Genomic DNA, 21,701 nt, shown 5'->3' with positions numbered 1-21,701 from the left:
AATAAATTCCTCCACAAATTGCACAGCCACTGCTCCCGACCCTGGTTTTTTCACCTCTGAGCTGCCAGATTGGTGGTCAGATGACACTCTTCAGATGGCCTGATTTTGTCTAAGAACAATCAGTTTCTGAATGTTTGTCTGCTGTCTGGTTCCTATACGAGACAAAAAGATTTATCAGTGGTGTGTCTCAGGTCGGAGCCATTTCCACCACCCCCTCCTGGACCCACCCCAATAACTAGGTAGCTAGCTACAGAGGAGTATTGAGTAATGCAGGATGCAGACCTGGCTTTGGTAGATAGGGCACAGTTGCTAGCAAGCATGCTGCATTGTTATGCAAGTTCCTGATTTGTTGCAAACAGAGACCCGTGTCCCAGTTCTCCACACGTGCAAGTGGAAGGGAAGTGAGTTCCCTTCATGCTAACGTACTTAAAACTTCTGAATGATTGGTTCTTTAGTTTTCTTTGTGCTCTCACAGGGTCCTCTTTGGAGGACTTGTTTTGTGTACCCGTTTACTCAAGTAGTGTTCTAGGAGGAAAATAGAGACACCTAGAGTCTGAAAAGTTTCTTTCCCCTTTTCAGGGTATGGAGGTGAACAGCACAGCAGCTGCAGGGACCCTGTACGATAGCACAGGTGGAGACATTCTGAATGCCAACTACAGCCTTGCTCCATCCACCCCAATCAACCAGAATGTCAGCCTGCATCAGGCGTCACTGGGCAGCTGTACACAAGACTTTGCTTCCTTGTTCAGCTCTGAGATGGAGAGCCTCTCAGTAGCTGGCAGCTCAGCTTTGTTGCAGCTGGTTCCTGACAACTCCACTGGCTTCAACACCACATTTGGCTCTACCAACCTGAGTGGGATCTTCTTCCCTCCCCAGTTAAATGGCACTGTAAACGAAACATCTGGGCCTGAGCTGCCAGATCCTCTTGGGGGACTCCTTGATGAAGCTATGCTAGATGAGATTAGCTTGATGGACTTGGCCACTGAAGAAGGCTTCAACCCAGTGCAGGCTTCCCGCCTGGAGGAAGAATTTGATTCCGACTCTGGGCTCTCCTTGGACTCGAGCCACAGCCCTGCTTCTCTCAGCAGCTCAGAAGCATCGTCGTCATCATCTTCAGCTTCCTCCTCCTTTTCTGAGGAAGGTGCTGTGGGCTACAACTCGGACTCTGAAAATGTGGACGTTGAAGATGCAGAAGGGGCAGTTGGGTACCAGCCAGAGTACAGCAAGTTTTGTCGTATGAGCTACCAGAACCCTTCTCAGCTGCAATATCTGCCTTATCTGGAGCATGTAGGTCACAATCACACCTACAACATGGCCCCCAGGACCTTAGACACTGACGAGCCCCAGCCAGCCACCATGGGGAAGAAGAGTGCCAAGGATAAACAGGCAGACTTCTTGGATAAGCAGATGAGCCGAGATGAGCACCGGGCCCGAGCCATGAAGATCCCTTTCCCCAACGAGAAGATCATCAACTTGCCTGTAGAAGAATTCAATGAACTCCTCTCCAAGTACCAACTGAGTGAGGCCCAGCTGAGCTTAATCCGGGACATCCGGAGACGGGGCAAGAACAAGATGGCTGCCCAGAACTGTCGTAAGAGAAAGCTGGACACTATCCTCAACTTGGAACGGGATGTAGAGGATTTGCAGAGAGACAAGTCAAAGCTGCTCAGGGAGAAGGTGGAGTTTCTCAGGTCCATTCGCCAGATGAAGCAAAAGGTGCAGAACCTCTATCAGGAGGTATTTGGCCGCCTGCGTGATGAAAATGGCCAGCCCTACTCCCCGAATCAGTATGCCCTACAGTACGCCAGTAATGGTAGTGTTATCCTAATACCACGCTCCTTGGCTGACCAGCAGGGCAGACGTCAAGAGAGGAAACAGAAAGACAGGAGGAAGTGAGAGGTGATAAATGTTGGCAGGAGAGTGCAAAACTTGCAGAAACTGCATCCTGGAGAAAGGGTTGAGCCCCGAAGAATTTGAAGGAACTTTCACGCCTTCTTATCCAATATATCTTCTCAAACCATGATAGCTGCCAGTCAGTGTATAGGAACAGACTGCTGGGCGGGGGCCTACAAGTCTTGAGAGGCAGAATGGCAAAGCATGTAGGGAAAGACCTGTGCCCCCAGCAGCCTGGAACCCATTATTGAACGTTGAGGGAGGGGGGACAAGCTGGCATAATGTGTGTGGGGAGGGGGGTGAGTCTTGGCAGAAGATAGAAAATCTGAATTGTTAAAGCTGGATATTTTTTTTAAGGAAAAAAAGGTTAAGTGGACAGACTGAGCAGGCTTAAAGTCCCCCCCGCCTTCAAACTTCGATATTTCAGATAGCTGGTTTTGTTTTTTTCGAACCAGTTTTGGCATCAGTTGTGCGCGATTTGACAACATGACTGAATCCCATGACATAGCCGCCATCCCTTCCTACATCTGTATGTATATGTAAGTGCAGGTGGAACACATTAAGTTGTGTTTGTTTAGGGGAGAAGGGTGATTTTTCTTAACCCTTTTCAGCTCGGGGGAATGGAGAGATCTCCACGCAAGGAGTTACCAAGTACAGCCTTTTGGGTGGACTTTGAGTTAATCTGCCATAAAGGTTGGAATGGTGAGAGTGGAAAGGGTTAATAGAATTACTATGGTGATGCATCTTTCCACCGCCCCTCTCTTCCATTCAAAACTCACTAAGCATGTCACTGCCCACAGTGAGGAGCCAGTGTTATACTGGGCTACCATCAAGGTACATTACAAGATGGCGCATGGTAACTGCATGCTACAATGCTGACATTTCTCACTGATTTGGCTTGAAGAGATTCATTTTGTGGACAAAAGGGGGTGTGAGGGCCAGGTGTGAAGGCTGCACTTTCATTTAGCGGAGGCTGCAAGGTGGAGGGGTCTGGTGTGTGATCACCACTTGGTCTACAGCACAATGGGTTTTATCCCCATAAAGTGGGCATGTTGTGTAGAGCAAATAGCCATCTATGGCAAGCCCCTTTCTTAATGGGCACTTTGGTTTTAATTTATTTCTGTAGGACTTGTGTGCGCCTGTGTTTCCCCATTCCCATAGGGCTGTAAAATGGATTTGTGGTATGCAGGAAGGAGAGAAGAGAGATGTTTTCCCCCAGATGATCAAAGCTGCTGAAAGGTATTTCTGCCATTAAGACTCGGTGTGTTAAACTGTGATTCCACAGCTGGTTTCTTTTCTGTCCTTGGGTGGTGTCATTCCAACTTCCCCCTTTCCCCCTCCTTAAAAAAAAATAAGGCAAAGGGTGAGGGTAGTGCCTTGAACACAGCTGGCCTCAAGCTCCGAGGCAATCCTCGAAGCTGTTTAATTTGCAGTATAGCACAGCTGGGAGTATTATTGACTTTACCAGCATCTGATGAGCTAAATGGCTTTGGTTTTCCCCAGTCAGTCCTGTGTATGTGATGGCGTGTGAGGACGTAGCACTGAAATGGGCATCCTCCAGAGAACTGTGGGGGTATGAAGCACTGTATGTAATAGAGGCAACTTCTGCAGCCATATGTTCTATATGATCTTGTTTTTCTCAAGGCCATGATTTCTTACAAGGAAAATATAAAAGGTGAGAGGGGAAGTAAACTATCGGTGAGTCTCTCCCACCTCTCAGGCTTCTGTGATTTGACAGCATGAAACTTGAAGCACAAAATGTGTTGGAACTGTGGCTGGGTTGCTGGAGGATAGAGCCCTGATGTGTGCATGTGTTAATTTATTTTTTTCTGTAGAGGTTTTATTTTGAATGGTTTCTATGACCTGTTGGGGAGAGGAGCGAGAGTGTATGAGCACAGGACAAAAATAAAATGGCTTATTCACTATTTGAGGATTTGTTTGGTGTCTTTAATTTTCTGCACTTTTCTTGGTAGCCCCTAGCCCTGTGTTGTGATAAAAGGTAGGCTCACCAAATTCAGCATTACAATGACCGAGGGAATGTGCCTTCTCTTGACTTTATGTACCGGCCATGCTCCCCCATAACATACTGCATTTCCCCTGCAATACTTGTCAGTTCAGCATATCACTTATTCCTGCAATATTTTCTAGTTGCAATTCAGTACTTTGTATTGTAGAATATTTTCAAGGAAGGCCTGGACCAGATGAAGAAGAAAAAGAGCAGGACTATAAATCTAAAGTTTTATTGAGACAAAAAGACAGTTCAGTATGAAGTTAAAATCCAAACACTTGAGTTTTAGACAACATTTTCACAGAAACCTAACCATGCTTTGTTTTTTTTAAAAAAGGTTTGTACACTTCTACGTACATACCACACCCCCCCCACACAAAGGATGAATGGGGGGGTCAGTGGCTTGTGGGGTGTTTGAATGTCAGAGGTAAAATTGTCCTTTGGAAGAACAAAGTATCATTAGCTTAAAAATGAAATGGGTAGGACTAGAGCAAGGGAAGCAATCATAAATGCCCAAGTCTGAACAGAAGATAGTTGTTTACAGAATATTCTGAAACCTACTACTACCTTGTGCTGTAGGGGGTAGATTTCACCCCTACTTTCCTTCCCCTTAATTAAAAGGATGTCTAAAATGCCACATACATACAGCGAGGGGGGGGGAGAGAGAGGCTAAAAACCCTCAGTTTCTGGTTGATTAGAAGAAAAAAGATGCAGAGGTACTAAAAAAAATTGTCACATGGTTTGGGGGCAGAGTGCCCTCACTATGACTAGAGGGCAAAATATGAAGAAGCTGCCTCCTTTCCAATTCCCGCAGTAATAATTCTGGAAGGTGACTGTATTCATGGTTGCAATCAAATTGTAACTTTTAACACTTAGACACATAAGCTCCAGCCTTGCAGGAGTCATCAATTCCACTTGCAGCAGGAGGCATGTATTTTGTAAGAATTGCAATTCTGGATACAGATACCATGAACTGGCCCTCCCCAAATCAATCAGAATGCACCCTCCCTTCCCACCCCAACGATACACCGATAATAGCAAAAGGAAGAAAGAAAAACTACATGCATGCTAATCTGTAAAAATGCAATTAACACTATTGGGGAGTAAGGCTGTAGATCACAGAGATGGTCTCTGAAGAACACACAGCCTCTGCCTGCTATCCCTTTTGGCAGCCTGTTCCAACTCTATTATTTTTAGTTATTTTTGCTTCACCCCCCCCCCAAAAGCAAAGAACAGCTGGGAACTCACCAATTCTCTCCTCTTTCCTCATGTATATATGATAAGAAAGGGGACAGCGTGTTGTCACACCTAGTTGTCAGGGGCATAGAAATTGTCCGGTTTCTACAGAGAGCATCTTCCACAGCCGCCTCTTCACTTTCTCACTCATGTTCAAACCCACAGTTTGATGATTTAATACAAAAGTCGGCCATAGGAAGGATAGGGACAGAAGGGGAGGCAGGTTAGTTCTTCTCATCCTTCTTGTCATCATCTTCTGATGGATAGGAGTGCCATGTCAGCCTTTCCTCATAGAACGAGATGACCACCTGCGGGCACTTGATATTTGCTTCCTTGGCAGGGACCAGATCAGCTTCGTCAGAGTTCTTCCTGTACAACCAAGAGGTGGGAAATTTGGGATTGATCCCAAATAGAAGGTATGAAGCTATCATTCTAGCATTAACATTTCTGCCAAATGTGTGTGCATATGGCTGAGTCTGGGGTCATGTGATCTTAAAGCTCTGGATAATACTGTGAATTTAATGCATGGCTTTGCTATTGATGCATAAGCACACCGAAGATTATTGTCCAGAAGGATAATACAAATCTGAGATACCTTAACACTTGCCAGTTCATAGAATCACTGGCCACAAATCCTGATGCCTATAATGCAAAATACGATTTATAAGCATACATCTACTTGCCTGATTCACACAATCCTTCCTCAAGGCATGGAAGGATTGTGGGAATGGGTTGCAAGAGCTAGTTATTTCCTGTTATGACCTCAGAATGCTTGCAAGTAAAAGACAGTTGAACCTTACACACCAGAGAAAGCAGATTCCAAGTTTCATATAAATCACTTGCAAGGAACTAAAAAGCAGATCAAAATGCAAGAGGTCATCAAAGTGATGAGAATGTATAGTAACAGCATTCTGCAGCTAAGATAATTAGCCCCATCCTAAACTTTTAAAAATGTTAGAGAACCAATGGTCTTGCCACCTGATCTCATTACAGACACTCACACCAATAAGTAGCTGTATTCCCAAAAATTCAACATCTGGATTCTAATCTCTGATGGAGGATGCACAAGGGAGAAAAGACAAAGGAAGAGGCTTACCATTTCATCAGGAACATGAGCTCTCCACTGGAGTCTGTGGCACCAATAATCCGCTCTGGTTCAAACCCTCTTGCAAAGCCTCGAGGCTTCTCAGCCTGATTAAAGAATTGGAAAGGTTTCTGATTATTGCCTTTAAAGGGTGACAGAGAAAACAGACATTGAACTTTATTTGGTGTTATGCAGAGGCAAAACAACTGCCAGAAAATGCCTTTCCAGTGACCTACTTTGTGGGAGGGGATATCCAAGTCAAGAGTGACATGATGTAGATGCTTTGTCTGTGCATAATTATACTATGAGATTTGAACTAGTTTTAAAGCTGTTTGAGCTGCTGCAATTCCTAAGAATCCCATTAATTCTACATCTGTGAAAGTGTTAGATCTCCAGCAAGAATTCTTAGCATACTCACAAAAGTATTATTCAAGCCTCTCTGGTACATGCTACCAGTTTAATCAGTTTCAAGCTCTTTATAATATGGCACTGCTCTACAGTGCATATTAAACAAGGAGGTTTTAAGACAAAGGGTTTCTTATTTGGCATTGCAATTTTAAACAGCTCATTCCAAACAAAAACCACACCCATCACCTTCCAGAATCTTTCCCACTTTTAATCTACCATAAAATATTTGTGTAGCACTACTGAAGCAACTGCCTTGCTTGCTAGAGCAAGAACTTAGTATGCTAGTGAGGCAGAGAACCTGCTCTTGTTGCATTCTGGTTTCTTCCTCGGCTGAGGAGAGGTGTTGGGCTCAACCATTCCTGGAAATTATTTGCTGAGAATAATCTTCATATTACTACAAAGTATCTTCCAGAACAAAGCTCCGGCATTGAAAGATTTCAGAGCTACATTTTGGTAAGCCCTAGCTAAATTACAGTGGTGCCTTGCAAGACGAAATTAATTCGTTCCGCAAGTTTTTTCTTCTTGCGAGTTTTTCGTCTTGCGAAGCACGGTTTCCCATAGGAATGCATTGAAAATCAATCAATGCGTTCCTATGGAAACCGCCTTCAGACCAGGTCCGGGGACTGTCTGTCCCCCGACCTCTTCTGAAGGCTGGGGGGGGGGGACAAGGGCTTTTTTTCCCACCGCCAGCCTTCAGAAGGCTGTTCTGAAGGCTGGCGGTGGGAAGAAAAGCCCTTCTCCCCACCTCCCGCCCCGCAAGCTCCGGGGACAGGAGGGCTTTGCTGCCGACCGCCAGCATTTTAAAAGCCCCCGGGACAGCGGAGACTTCTCCGCTGTCCCGGGGCGATCTTAAAATGCTGGCGGGCGGCAGCGAAGCCTTCGCTGCCGACCCCCAGCATTTTAAAAGCCCCCGGGACAGCAGAGGTCTTCTGAAGGAGGTCTTCTCCGCTATCCCGGGAAGGCAGGCGGGGGGGGGGGGGAGCAAAGACTTTCGCCCCCCGCCGGCCTTCAGAAGAGGTCCAGGAAGGCCGGCGGTGGGCGAAAGTCTTTGCTCCCGACGGCCAGCATTTTAAAAGCGGTCCGGGATAGCGGGAAAGCGCAGCGCGCTTCCCTGCTATCCCGGACTGCTTTTAAAATGCTGGTGGTGGGGAGCAAAGCCTTTCGGCCCCCGCCGGCCTTCCTGGACCTCTTCTGAAGGCCGGAGGGGGGCGAAAGGCTTTGCTCCCCACCGCCAGCATTTAAAAGAGGTCCCCGGAGATTTCCCTATGGGCTTTCTTCTTGCGAAGCAAGCCCATAGGGAAATTCGTCTTGCGGAACGACTCAAAAACGGAAAACTCTTTCGTCTTGCGAGTTTTTCGTTTTGCGAGGCGTTCGTCTTGTGAGGCACCACTGTATGTTATGTTTCCAAGGGAGGATGTGGAGAAAAGGGCTGGAGAGGAACAGCTGAAAATGGGAGGGTGTGAAGCAAAGACACGAAAAAACTTATAAAATCAAAGAAATCAGAAATGAAGAGGAAAGAGAAGAGGAAGAGTTGTGTGCTAACAGGAAAATGCAACAATATAAAAGGGATGGAAGTGCTAAGCATTAACAATAAATAAAGGGAGGATGAACAAACAAACAAACAAACAAACAAACAAACAGACAAAGGATAAATAGTGCAAACAATGGGGAGTGGGGAAGAGAACTGTGAACTTTTGAGAACCCATACATATAAAATATTGGAATGGTCTGGCTGTTTTTACTTAACCACACAAAACTATCAGAAGTCTCTTGTCTTGAAATAAAAAGGAGGGATAATGTGGCTAGAAAGAGTTTAGAGGCAGAATGAAAAAAGGCTGTATTCAACAGAATGCAAGGCAACACACAGGGCAGACTCTACAAAGAGAAATACATGAGAAAACAGAAGCCCACCACCAGCCAAGTCACCAGATCCAACTTTTTAAATGCACCAGTGCTGTATGCAAGAACAAGGCAATCAGGACCATGACACTTTGCTTCCAGCATACTAACACAGCAAATGGAGTCTTCCCACTGTAGCAGGTGCATCCCCAAAATTGAAAGAACACATAGCCACATTCTCTGATGGGGAGGTAACTGGGCTGGAGGCAGAAATTCTGGTGAGAAACACCACTAGTGGTACCACAGGCTAATGAATGTCAACCATATTCCCAAAGACACTTGCAGCTGAGGCACTACACTACACAGTTATGTAGCTCACTTTAAGAAGGCAATAAAGATCACTGCTGTTAGCTAGTGTTTTACCCTTTCAGAAACATCAATCAGTCCTTTTTCATTTGTCTTTAACTGCAAAGCATAAAGCAATCCTCATTGGGCCACAGATGGAGAGAATCTGCCTTACCTCCTCTTTCTTTTTCTTTGGTCTGCTTTCCTCCCCCCTATCCTCTGAATCAGATTCTGCCTTGCGCTTGCCTCCCTCTGACTTGTCACTCTCATGTGCCGTTTTCTGGGATTGCAGGAACTCCGCAATGAGGTCAGGGCAGTCGAGGTTCTCCTCTGGCTCCCACGTGTTATCTTCGCTGAAACCATATAATTATTATCAACTGGAGAGGACTGCAAAATACCGTATTTTGTAACTAGAGTTTATTTTGCAAAATAGCCCCTTTAAGAATTTATCTCCCTCGTTATGGGACCTGTAAATTCTTGGCACAAAATCTATAAAAATGACTTTTCTAGGAATGGGGAAGACTTAAAATCTACAGATTTTTGCAATGATAGGCAATTTCTGCTAGAATCCCGACATGGTGGGTTGAGATTCCTGAAAAGTTTTCTGGAAATGCAAAGAAGACACCCTAAAGTTGTAAACTTGAGAATGTGACTTAATGTGACTTAAAACTGATGGACTGCTGTAAGACAGAATAGGGAGTGATAAGAGCAGAGTAAAGCTACCAGATTTTCAGCTCTGTTATTCTTGACTGGGTTCTGACTTAATGAGATGGACCCCAGATTTGCATTATTTAGAAGGAAAAAGTGTAAGTGCAGACCTGGAAGCCTTCTGCAGAAATTGCAACTTCTCTACAAGCACATCAGATTTTCAGCTTCAACACTAAATAGGCAGATAAATACTTTTAGGCATGGTTGCTTTCTCCTACATATAACTAGCAGTCTTAGATACTTTTCCCCTCAAGCACCCCTTACAGCAGAACTGAGGACTGCTTATTTGCCCAGAAGCACACAATCAGTTTGAGGCTGACCTGCACTCTGAACACATACAAGCATCCACACACGTGAAAACATTCATTTGCTCACAAACTGCAGCCAAACTGGGCCTCAAACAGAATTTTCAAGATAGTACTTTTGGGAAGGAAAAAACCACACCTGTTTTTCAAACATGTTTTCCCTCCTGCAGAAACAGAATTAAGCCCCACTCATATCTGGAAGAATTCCAAAAGAAGATTTCAAGACCATGAATTAACCAGAAATGGGGTGGGGAAACTGGGCTGGTTTTTAAGACGCAGGTATTCAGCAGCCCTGGCACATCACCCTAGCCTAGAGCAAGATAAAAAAGGCCTAAAGCAGGCTTCTTAACAGCTCCTGGGTGACAAGGCAAGCAAGGCTTTGAAAACCGGAAGAGATGTTGCCCTCTCTCAACACCAGTGCGCAAAGAGATTAACCACAAGTATATGTGGACCAAGAGGCTACTGATTTTATGGGCTACTAACCGTTAAAGATTAGTTTGCAAAGCTGAAATAAAGGGAAAGCAGCCTTACTCTGAGAAGCCTTTCCACTTGAGCAGGTACTCCACTTTCCCTTTCACCACCCTCCGGTCAAGGACCTTCTCCACCACATACTCCTCCTCCTCCTCTTCTAGGACCTCCTCCACTTTCTTCTTGTTCTGCTTTTTTCCCATTGTGCTCGCCAGCTTTGCAGTTTTAAGGAGGCTGTTAAGAGATAATGCAGATATATAGCTTTAGAAACTGCAATTGTCAACACCAGAGATCCGTGACACTTACAATTTTTTGTCTGTCTTGTTATTTTATTTTTTAATATGAAAACATTTTAATCTAAAAATACACAGGGAAATGTACAGTGTAGGAAAAATGTTCCAGAAGCTGCAAAGTGACACAAATAAAAGAGATACAATATGTAGTCACAAAAGCACAGTGAAACGCTGAAGCCCATCAATATCAATGGGACCCAAACCTTGCTGTACAACATCTATCCACATATTTGTTGTTGTTTAGTCGTGTCCGACTCTTCGTGATCCACATATACTGATTATTAAAAAGCAGGTGCAGCACCTCATGGTGAACACTTCCCTATGACAGCTAATCAGGTTCTGCCTTTTTCTGCAACAGGACATACATGGCTCCTTTTCTGGAATTTATGTTAAGACTTTCCCCTTGCCTCAACATGCAATTGCATAAAATCTAATGCTTTCCCCAACTCTAGGTACTTTAAAATATGGCATACGAATCACAACTGTGCTCAACATGTTCCATCTGCCAAACCTACGATTTGTTTGTTGCCCAAGCAACTTATGACATTGTTAACCTATACTGAACACTTGGACCAACTGTAGGAAGCTCCGTAAAACTAACATTTTTCTTCCAAAAGGAGCAGGCACTGCAGGAGACAGAATCACTGTGTCTCTGCAGAACTTTGAAGTTCTTCAGGCCAGGCCTTTCTGCTTGCAGCAGGAAAAATTCCCACCATATCCTCCCTCCACCACTTTCAGAAACAACAGGACTATGTTTGTGACTACACAGCAAGCACGGCAGTGCTGGGGAGAGAAGGCATCCATGAGTGGTGGAGGCACCACAAGGGTACCCAGCAAGCATAGAAGATTAAACAGCTTGCTTTTTCTGGAAATGAAAAGTTACAGTCTACCGGAAAAAGAAAGCTATGCTGGGCTCCTGCAGGCAAAGCATCTCTCAGCAGGAGGATGCACTTGTCTCAGTCGGGGTCTGATAAAACATAGCCAAAAGGGGCCGTCAAGCACAGCTAGGTTTTAGAGGAAATGGGTCTCGTTTGCAGTGAAGGATGGCTGGCTGGGGAAAGAGACCCACAAACAGCAGCTGAATGGGGAGGAAGGAAGATTTTTAGAGAACACAATTTCACGAAGCTTAAACTAGTCCTGTCTCCTTCACAAATGCTGGGATCTTGGCACACTCATGAAGTCACTGTTTCCAAAATTCTTTTACGGAAGAAAACCATATTAAAACTAGTTTAAAACCAGTTTACATTGTGTAGACATTTTCCTCCTTCCCACCAGGAGGGGAATAACATGCGATCTGCACAGCTTGGTGTTAGTCCTATACAGTGCCAAAGCTCAGAATTTTTGGAAGTGTATCTCAGGAACAGTAAAGTAGTTGGGAAGAAACATCATTTTTTTACTCTGAGGTGTGGGGGGGAGTAGCTGGGCATCTTCAAGTACAAGGAATTTTATTCTTAACCAGCATGACCTGGAAGCACTGGGACTTCATATTCCTCATGGGCTTCAGTACAATTATCAAGCGTTTTAGTGAGATCTCTATGGGCTTCACACAACATTTCAAAGGTGCCTGTCGTCTATAAAGATTTCATCATGCCCCATATCAATTACTTTGACCTGCTTTGTTATCCACACTGATGCCTACACACATGCACAAAGTTTATGGGGTTTTTTGAACTATTTTTAAGGTAAATCGCAAAAAACTCATCAGCCAACACAGGTTGCCATACGTCTGGATTTTCCCAGACATTTAATGTTGTGTTTCTTGGCTTCCCACTGTCTGGCAACCCTACCCAATACAACACAATTCAGATTCCAGAACCTTTAACTTTGGTTCCTTTATTATGAGGAGAAAAGGGTTTCAACTGACCTTAAATTTTCGTTCAGTTCAGTCCTCAGAATTCCCACCACCTTTGATCAGAAGTGGTGTAGTTCCTTTTACAGGCCCCTTGAGCCAAACTCAAAGTGGAATGTCTTGAGAGGCAAAGGAGTGTCTCCAGCAAAGTCAAACCGCTGCATTGGCAGCACAAGCCTAGACAGTGTGTATGGAGATCCTGGGCTGCCCAGATGACAAGACCCCACCCCATGGCCTCGCTCATGTGGTCCCAAATGAAAGCAGAGCAATACATTTGACACCAGGTTGGCTGCAGAAGTTGCCGAAAGGAGACATACAAGATGCCATTCAACTGTCTTAGGGACTCCACTCTGAATTTGTGTAGGGATTACTCCTTAGCCTTTTCTTCTCCCAAAGATGTCCCACAAGACACTGGAGGTGTAGGATCAGAGTCTTCCTAGATGGGCTAACTTCCCAGGTTGACAAACCTCCAAAGCATGAGACAGCGGCCACACCCCAGGAAATGGCTTTGATTGGCTGGTTAAACCAGGTGAGGGTCGCTGCGGCCGCTGTCTCATACTGAGAGCTTCTAGGAGCTGCAGTAGAGAGCTGAGTGCAGGTGGGGACCCAAAGCTGGACAAAGTACCCTAGGAGCAAGACATGTCATTCACCATAGGTACTACCCCTCCCCTAACACCCCAAACCAAAGCTACCTCTGCATGAATAGGTGTTATCGTCAGTGTGCTTTGTTAATCTTTCAGCTGGGGGCTGTTTTCCCTTCCAGGGACCTTATGCCAATGGTGGGTGAAGCCAGATGGAAAAGTTAGCAGAACTATTGATGCAAAGTTTGCCTTTACCTATACAGTACACTAGTTCCTATATATACTCCTCTGTCCTCCAGTCAGCCTTGCAAACACACTTGAGAAGGGTATGAATCAAGTAGCAAGTGAAAAATGCAACCTAGGAGACCTGAAGTTTATATGCTTTTGAAACTCATCTATGCATAGCCCCACTGCTTCTACACTAATCACTTTTCTACCTTCAAAATGGCTTTTCCAGTATTTTCCATTAAAAACACCTTTCTAGCATTGTAGCTATAAACATCCCAATGCATCCTCCTATGTGCTGTTCCCATGTTGTTTAATAGGGTAGTCCAATTAGTCTGACTGGGAAAACTGAAGACAAAGTAGTTACTAGCTATTTAATAGTAAAACACCCCAATGGATGAATGCATGACACCTGTGGTATCAAAGCTGTAAAAGAAATGAACTATTGTGATGTATGATGAATGAAAAATAACTTCATTTAGTTTGTTCGGCACAAAGAAAAGGAGCCTTGCGTAAGAGGATCAGACACTTAGTTTTAAGAGATCATGTTTACCTTAAGCAAGGAAAGTGGGGAAATTCTGATATATCTGGCTAGCAAAAATTATACTTTTCAATCAAGGGAAATGTCTAGAGCAGGGAGGTCCAACACATGGCCCTTGAGGCCTTTTTGGGTGGCTCTCAGCAACATCTGACCCGCCTCCCAGCAGCCCATGAGCTGCCTTCCCAAAACCTAGGTGCTGGGCTTTGGGAAGGAGGCATGAAGGCTCTTGGACCCTGCCAGAGCCTCGCTTATCTGACTTTGGGAAGGCAGCATGATGGCTGGGGCAGGGGCATCAATTTTGGGCCTTGCTTCCCCAACCAGCCCAGGGTTCTATGTTGAAGTACTCTTGTAGCCCACTTGGTATGAAAAGTTGTACCACCCTCATCTACAGCCTTTAATCCTCCACTTAGTGGTTGTGATACAGTGTTTTATAAGGTTGTGATATTTGTATTTTAGGTTTATATTTTATTGTTCACTGTAAGCCACTTTAGGAATATGAATTAGGAAGGAAGGAAGGAAGGAAGGAAGGAAGGAAGGACGGAAGGAAGGAAAGAAAGAAAGAAAGAAAGAAAGAAAGAAAGAAAGAAAGAAAGAAAGAAGTACTTACTATCAGCAGCTGCAAAATAAGTAAGAACTGAGCAAGGCTTTATATACTGCTTGTCTCTTAATACCAGTTGCTGGCAAACAGCAACAGGAGAGGGCTATTGCGCTTATGTTGTGTTTCTTGGCTTCCCACATATATTGAGTTAAGCTACTTAACTGTGGGAAAAGGGAATTGGGCTAGGTAGGCTTTAGGCTGATCTCACAGGGCCCTTATTATTTTTATTACTATCCATGACAGCCTTTTAATAAAAGTCATTGGGTCTACATGCTTATGTCTTGAACATACGTCAGGGTGGCATAGGGAATAAAGTGCTGGACATGGGACTCGGGAAATCTAAGTTCATTTCTACACAGTCATAAGTCTCACAATGTGATCTTAAGCTAGTTAGTACCTCTCAGTCTAACCTACCACAGGGAGGATAAAAATGGGGCAAACCCTGAGCTCCTTGGAAGAAACATGGGGCATAAATGTAATAAATAGATACATCTCTCTCATCAAATGCAACACTATTTGCCAATGTGAGCCATCATACAATACCATTGCTTAGATACATTCGAAATAGCACCCCATTATGAGGTCCTTTCACTCTAACAAACAGATCCACATTGACTAAAATTCACATATCATAAATTTCCTAGTTATTTCCCTGCAGTACACCCCAGTTCTTTTTATCTTTTAAATATTAAACCTGTTCACCCACACGACTTGGTTATCTATTAGCGCTCTTCGAATCAACAGTGATCATTTTGGCTGTTTTCCAAGTCAATTAACACCCTCACCACTACTCTTATCTTCTATCCAATCACCACTACATACCAGACTGCCTAGCTGTATGGTCCCATTTTCCTTCCTCCAATACTGCACTATGATTATTGGTTTGGAGGCGCAAATTTATAAAAACTCTCACCTACCAACCTAAAAATTTTAATTTCACCCTTCCTACCCACATTAGTCATTACACAATCTGTATACAATCCATTTATGTTTTCCCCTCATTTTAGCCCAGCTACACTCCAATACAGACTCTGAAACACTTCTGTCTCCTTCACAGGAACAGCCTCAATCCCAGCACCCCAGTCAATGTTCTTGTTACACTAAAGGAGTGACCAACTTCACAAGCACTACCACCTTGGGCAGATGATCCCCTTCCTTGGAAAAAGTCGCTACAGCTTTACTTTCATAGTTAGTTTCTCGAAGAATTATTCCCCCCCAATATCCTATCCTTATTAACTGTCCAACAGAGGAAAGTCCTCTTAACTAGCCATCTCGGCTCCACGTAAACCCACCCCTATTATCCCTTTTCTGCATATTTCCTCCCACTTTCGGGGGCGGGGAAGGACGGACGGACCTATACCCACACTTCTTTCTGCAACCATCCCCCCCTTAGTATTTTTTTACATCCATTCTTCCACACATCACCCCCTTCGTCATCTTTGGAGCAGCTTCCTCGAACACCTATTAAAAATGCGCGGGCGCGCGCACACAGGCTCCTCCACCGGCCCTTGCATTTGGACATCCCTGTTTATGATACCGCTATAGCTTCTTTTAGGAAACCGTTCTCCACCTTCCTGTACGCGTTCATTAACGCCCCCTCCCCCCCGGACCGTTATTTACTACCAACGCCTTCTCGATTTCCCCGTTCCCACATGAAACCACGCTGCCCAGCAAATGCCGCACCTTAGGTACACGGGGGTTCATTTTGTGGGTCCCCCTCCCATTGCACCCCTCCATCTGCTCTGCCCACTTCACGTCTCCCCCTTTTGAAGTAGCTCCCCCACACATTATACGCTTCCCTCCCCCCACAGACACCCCACTTTTCGGACCCCACACCCACAGGCGCACTTAGGAAGAGCCATAGCCGTCTCCACTCCGAACTCGCGTATTTCGCCTCAGAAAGCACTGTGCCTATTTCCTTTCTGCCCAGAAAAGCCCCCCCGCATATTTTTAAATACTGTACCTCCCTTCCCAAGAGGGGCCCCCGCTCACCCAGGAATACCCCCCTCCCTCAGCACCCCCCAATATGGCCGTCCAGCCCGCGCGCGCGATGTTGGCCCCCTGCGCGCGCCCCCACCCCGCGCTGCCCGTTTTACCTTCTTCAGCCCCGCCAACAACGCACGAGGGGAAATAAAAACAAACGGGCGGGAGAGAGAAGGACGGCGCGAGCGGCGCACGGAGCGAGCCGGTCTCGTTTCAAAGCAGAACAGAGCGACGGTTGGACAACGGGCCTCCCGCGTTCGCTCCACCTCCGCCAAACAAAAGAGCGCTGCAACCCCTTCGGCCCGCCGAGACGCACTGCGCATGCTCCTGCTTCTACTCCTACGCCCCTCTTTCTAATTCCCTCCAAGACCTCCTCTCGCCCGCGGCATTTTGGGACCGGATGTTGTCTTTTTTCTTCCTCTACCCGTAGACATTGGAAATAGACTCCCGTACGTCGCTTACTTGCGAGTCTTTTCACGCAAGTAGCCATTGAGAGCGCAGCGCCGCCGCGATGGACAGCAAAGCGGCCTGCACAGACACAAACACAAAACACACACACACGCCGCGAAAACAAAAGCTTCCTATTTTCTTTTCTAATCATGTGGTTTTTTGAAAGAGGTTCCAAGCAGAACCTTATACGCGTCTTCTACTCAGAAGTTAGACCCACTGAGTTCAATGACGCTTACTCTCAAGAAAGTGGTTACATATAATGATGGAAGACTGGGAAAGGATGTGAAAGAAGGGGGTTAAGTTTACTGCATGCATGGTATTAAAAGAAAAAATTATGAAAACGATATATAGGTGGTACTTAACCCTGGTAAAATTAGCAAAGATTTATCATACGAATGATAACTTATGCTGGAAGTGTAAAGAAGAAGAAGGTACTTTTTATCATATGTGATGGACGTGTCCTAAGGTTAAGGACTTATGGGGAAATATTTATAATGAGTTGAAAAAAATGTTGAAAAATACATTTTTTAAGAAACCAGAAGCCTTTTTACTTGGAATAATAGGATTGGAATTGCCCAAAAAAGATGTTAGACTATTTTTGTATGCCACTACAGCGGCAAGGCTGCTATTAGCCAAAAATTGGAAATCTAAAGAAATACCGGTAGAAGAATGGCAGATGAAGATGTTAGAGTTTTTGGAGCTGGCCGACCTGACTGGAAGAACCCACGATCATCAAGAAGATTGGAAGAAATTTAAAGATTATTTAGCTAAATACTGTAATATAAGATAATTAGAAGGTACTTGGCCTAGGATTAGAATAAGAATGTATAGTAATATGGATTTAAGTTAATAAGAAAAGAGATGAAGATAGTAAACTGAAGGAGTAAATTGTAGTAGAAAGATGATTTTGGAGAACTGTTACAAGGTGATACAATGAAATTCAGTTGGGGGGATTTGAGGAAGTCAGTTAATTATGGAATTTAAAATGAACTTCAGAAGGAAAATGTGTTTTTATTTTTGTTTTCTTTTAGTATTGTAATGTTCTTTCTTTTGTGTGTTTTATATGTTATATCTGTTAAAATCAATAAAAAAAATTGGGGGGGAAAGTGGTTACAGAATTGTAGCTTTTAACAAGCGCAGCTTAGTTGCATGCAAGCCAATGAAACACAAAGCTTGTGTTACAACTGAGTGCAGGATTTGGCTTGCAAGGTAAGCCACCCCCATTCTGCAGTATGTGAAGCATGTACAGTATTTCATTGACACAGGGCAGGTTTCTTTTAATGCCTGAAAAGTTTAAAGGACAGTTCTTCACGCGAAATATCAGAAAAGCCCTAATTTTTGTTGCCGTGGCTGCTGCCTTTTTGGTGGACGCACTGGTATTCAATCACAGCAGCGCAAAAATCCTGGGTTTCTCCATTGTTTGCAATGAATAGGCACGAAGAGGGGCATGGTAAAGGAACCCAGAAGTTTCATTTCTGGACTTACTACACGGTCCGAAGACTTTCCATTCGTCACCCATCTGACTCGACATTAACTAACAACACTACAAACAGGAGGTTGCTGTGCCTCCTGGGAGTTGTAGTCTCATGGCAGACAATACCCAGGAACATACTGTAGTTCTTTTTGTTCTGAATTTGTGTGCTGAAGTGGATTACAATACTCAGTACTGTACATCCCAAATAATAGGAAGGAGCTATTTTTGACTCAACATGAATGTGAGCAGAAGAAAATTTGATTCCCACACCCAGGGGAGCTTTGCAGGATCAATTTGCTCCGGGGAAGACAGCACTAAGGACGTGTGTTTTTCTCTATTTACTGATTAAAATATACAGGTTGAACAGGTGGGAAGCAAGTAAGCACACAAGCAATCAACGCTAGCTGTAAAAACAGCAGCTTCAGAATCAACAGCAGCCACCAAGACAAAGCATCTTCTGTTCTGGTTTTAAGAAGTACCCTGCTGGATCAAACCTGACCAAAGGCCTATAAAATCCAGTATCTTGTTACTCAGCGCCACCAACCATTGTCTCCTGGATTTAGGTACTTTCCAGATGGACTCTTAGATTAAAAACAAGCAAATTAACATGATAGGCGACTGACAAAAAGCAACACCTGCTGTTAAACCATCAACTTGAAGGCTATATAGGAGAACTTAGGATATATCTTTATTTGTACAGCAGAACAGGATAGTCCATAACAATATATGCTGACCTCCCCCCACAATCCTTTTATGATTTTGAAATTTAAATTATTTTTCTCAAGAAGAGAGATTGGGTGGCTTACAATAAATGATGCAGCATAATGCATCAGGGACAGAATCTTAGCACATATTAAATAGTGATGAATAGAGGCTTGAAATTCTTAATGTTTCTGCATTACTTGTGTGACAAATGAAAATGTGCAATCTTAGTCTTTCAAAAAGCATTTGATGTGGAGTATTTAGGCCACATGGAAGTGACATCTGAAGCCACCTGTACCACTGACAGCGCAATCCTATCTATACAGGATAGCTCAGTCTTGTGGAGATCATTCCAAGGGTTGCAGCCTCAAAAGGAAATTTACATCTGTTTTCACCCCAAGAAACAAACTCAGAAAGGGACTGTGGAAATAGAAGTAGGTTAGAGTTACGGAGAGCAAGGGACATTTTAGCTCCTATCCTGAAGGCAGTCCCTATTGCAACCCCTTCTTTCCTCCTTCATGTGGATGATTGCTATTCATTCTTAGTGGGGAAAGTACAGTACTGAACTTGAGGACATGGCTTCAGTGAAGGCAACCTTTCTTCCATTCATGACACTGGATGACTCAGCTCTCAGTGACCGAAGTGTAACAGAGGGATGTGTTGAATCTCCCATCATAGCAACAGGCACCTTCTTAATACATACAGAATAAATCTGGGGACATTATTTGGTTCAGTGAAATGTGTCCTTTGACTTTGAATGTGTTTAAAGTACAGTGGTACCTAGGGTTAAGTACTTAATTCGTTCCGGAGGTCCGTTCTTAACCTGAAACTGTTCTTAACCTGAAGCACCACTTTAGCTAATGGGGCCTCCTGCTGCTGCTGCATCGCCGGAGCACAATTTCTGTTCTCACCCTGAAGCAAAGTTCTTAACCTGAAGCAATATTTCTGGGTTAGCGGCGTCTGTAACCTGAAGAGTATGTAACCTGGGGTACCACTGTTGTTGTTTAGTCGTGTCCGACTCTTTGTGACCCCATGGACCAGAGCACGCCAGGCACTCCTGTCTTCCACTGCCTCCCGCAGTTTGGTCAGACTCGTGTTTGTAGCTTCGAGAACACTGTCCAACCATCTCATCCTCTGTCGTCCCCTTCTCCTTGTGCCCTCCATCTTTCCCAACATCAGGGTCTTTTCCAGGGAGTCTTCTCTTCTCATGAGGTGGCCAAAGTATTGGAGCCTCAGCTTCAGGATCTGTCCTTCCAGTGATCACTCAGGGCTGATTTCCTTAAGAATGGATGCGTTTGATCTTCTTGCAGTCCATGGGACTCTCAAGAGTCTCCTCCAAGCACCATAATTCAAAAGCATCAATTCTTCGGCGATCAGCTTTCTTTATGGTCCAGCTCTCACTTCCATACATCACTACTGGGAAAACCATGGCTTTAACTATATGGACCTTTGTTGGCAAGGTGATGTCTCTGCTTTTTAAGATGTTGTCTAGGTTTGCCATCACCTTTCTCCCAAGGAGCAGGCGTCTTTTAATTTCGTGACTCCTGTCACCATCTGCAGAGGTACCACTGTAGCTTAGTGGTAATCTAAACCTTCAGGGAGGAAATTGACCTGTTTGGGACTTTGCCACTTCAGAATATACATGTGTGCTAGAGGGAATTGAAAAGTTTGAACGATTTCCTAGGAAGTGTTAGAATCACAGGGAGAATTCCAGCCTAGCCTTTCCCCTGCCTAATGGATCCAGTCTCTTCCCCAGCACACACTGTGTCTCTTCATGTGATGAATGAATTCTAATAGACTGACCATATGCATGTTTATTCAGAAGCAATTTGAACTATGTAAGTACAAAAGATTGCAGCATAACTGCACCACCTTACTTATGTTTAAGGCTGCATTCCCATATAGGGAGGAAGGCCCATTGAACCCAGTAGGACTTACTTCCAAGTAGACATACATAGGATTGTGTTGCAAAAGTCAGTTAAAAGGAAACTGAGGGCTGTATCTAATGCTAATCCTACTCAGAGTAGCCAAGAGTAGCCAAGTCATTAATTTCAATGGGTCTACTCTAAATAGAACTTCTTCAAGACAACCCTCACTCTGACAATCCTATAAGTGCTATATAATTCAGCGGGACTTACTTTCGAGTAAGCATGCTTAAGATAGTGCTATGCAATAAGGTACCGATCAGAACATGCAGATACATTTGTTTGGGATGAATTAATCCGGAGGAAATGTTTGCATTTATACAGGATGCAAATTGCAAACCACGATCTTTAAGCAGTTTGCACAGCTGAAATATCCATCCTTTCGGGCTATTAATTCTTGCTGCGGTTCGAAACTGCATTTCCCATCAGCCAGCACGGCTCACGCAGCCGAGAAAAGGAGGTCACGTGGGAAAGAAAACCCCACCCTCTTTTAAAGCCGAAGCGATCGGGCTCGGACATTCTTAAAGGGGCCGCGGCAACAACAGCAGCTTAGGCGGGTCGTTGCAAGAAAACAAAACAAGACAGTAAGCGGAAAGCGGGGTGCAGCTGGATAGAAGGTGTGAAAGACGAGGAGGCGCCAGAGCCGCGCCCTTTTTAAACATTTTATTTTAAAAACAGCGTGCAGTGTTGAATAAGCGAGGAGGGAGGGTGGGAAGTGAGACGGGGAGGAATTAACGGAGAGGACTTCGGCACGATGAAGGAAGTACAGAGCAACGATTGCAGAAA

The 21,701-nt window shown here is 44.5% G+C and overlaps 3 protein-coding genes across 11 annotated transcripts in view; 2 read left to right on the top strand and 1 right to left on the bottom strand.

The window, feature by feature from the left end:
* The window catches only part of NFE2L1 (NFE2 like bZIP transcription factor 1), a 33,794-nt gene extending 29,976 nt beyond the window's left edge, over nucleotides 1-3,818 (top strand). For all 6 annotated transcript variants that reach the window (XM_053362270.1, XM_053362267.1, XM_053362269.1 and 3 more), the window contains one exon: nucleotides 580-3,818. In XM_053362270.1, the coding sequence (XP_053218245.1) occupies nucleotides 580-1,896 (1,317 nt within the window). In that variant the 3' untranslated portion in view covers nucleotides 1,897-3,818. The remainder of the gene's footprint in view (nucleotides 1-579) is intronic.
* A 299-nt stretch (nucleotides 3,819-4,117) lies between these two features.
* Nucleotides 4,118-16,691, bottom strand: CBX1 (chromobox 1). The gene is made up of 5 exons (XM_053362287.1): nucleotides 16,478-16,691; nucleotides 10,358-10,528; nucleotides 8,989-9,166; nucleotides 6,234-6,328; nucleotides 4,118-5,506 (listed from the first exon to the last, which is right to left on the bottom strand). Exons 2-5 carry the CDS (start codon nucleotides 10,495-10,497, stop codon nucleotides 5,362-5,364), a joined length of 558 nt encoding a protein of 185 aa, XP_053218262.1. The 5' UTR covers nucleotides 10,498-10,528; nucleotides 16,478-16,691; the 3' UTR covers nucleotides 4,118-5,361.
* Nucleotides 16,692-21,422: 4,731 nt separating this feature from the next.
* SNX11 (sorting nexin 11) overlaps nucleotides 21,423-21,701 on the top strand; it is a 38,840-nt gene continuing 38,561 nt past the window's right edge. Inside the window, exon 1 of one of the 4 annotated variants that reach the window (XM_053362283.1) lies at nucleotides 21,423-21,532. The gene's annotated coding sequence lies outside the window, so the exon portion shown is untranslated. The remainder of the gene's footprint in view (nucleotides 21,533-21,701) is intronic. The other 3 variants (XM_053362286.1, XM_053362285.1, XM_053362284.1) reach the window with 3 other exon arrangements.

Source organism: Podarcis raffonei, chromosome 13, assembly GCF_027172205.1.
Source record: "Podarcis raffonei isolate rPodRaf1 chromosome 13, rPodRaf1.pri, whole genome shotgun sequence".
Taxonomy (NCBI): domain Eukaryota; kingdom Metazoa; phylum Chordata; class Lepidosauria; order Squamata; family Lacertidae; genus Podarcis; species Podarcis raffonei.
This window is presented reverse-complemented; position numbering and strand designations above follow the sequence as displayed.

Coding starts and splice junctions, on each gene's coding strand:
- CBX1 (XM_053362287.1), bottom strand. CDS start 10,497: ATGGGAAAAAAGCAGAACAAGAAGAAAGTGGAGGAGGTCCTAGAAGAG. Junction 6,329..8,988: donor CAAAGAAAAAGAAAGAGGAG/GTAAGGCAGATT, acceptor TTCTTTAATCAG/GCTGAGAAGCCTCGAGGCTT. Junction 5,507..6,233: donor CTCATGTTCCTGATGAAATG/GTAAGCCTCTTC, acceptor TTGGTTGTACAG/GAAGAACTCTGACGAAGCTG.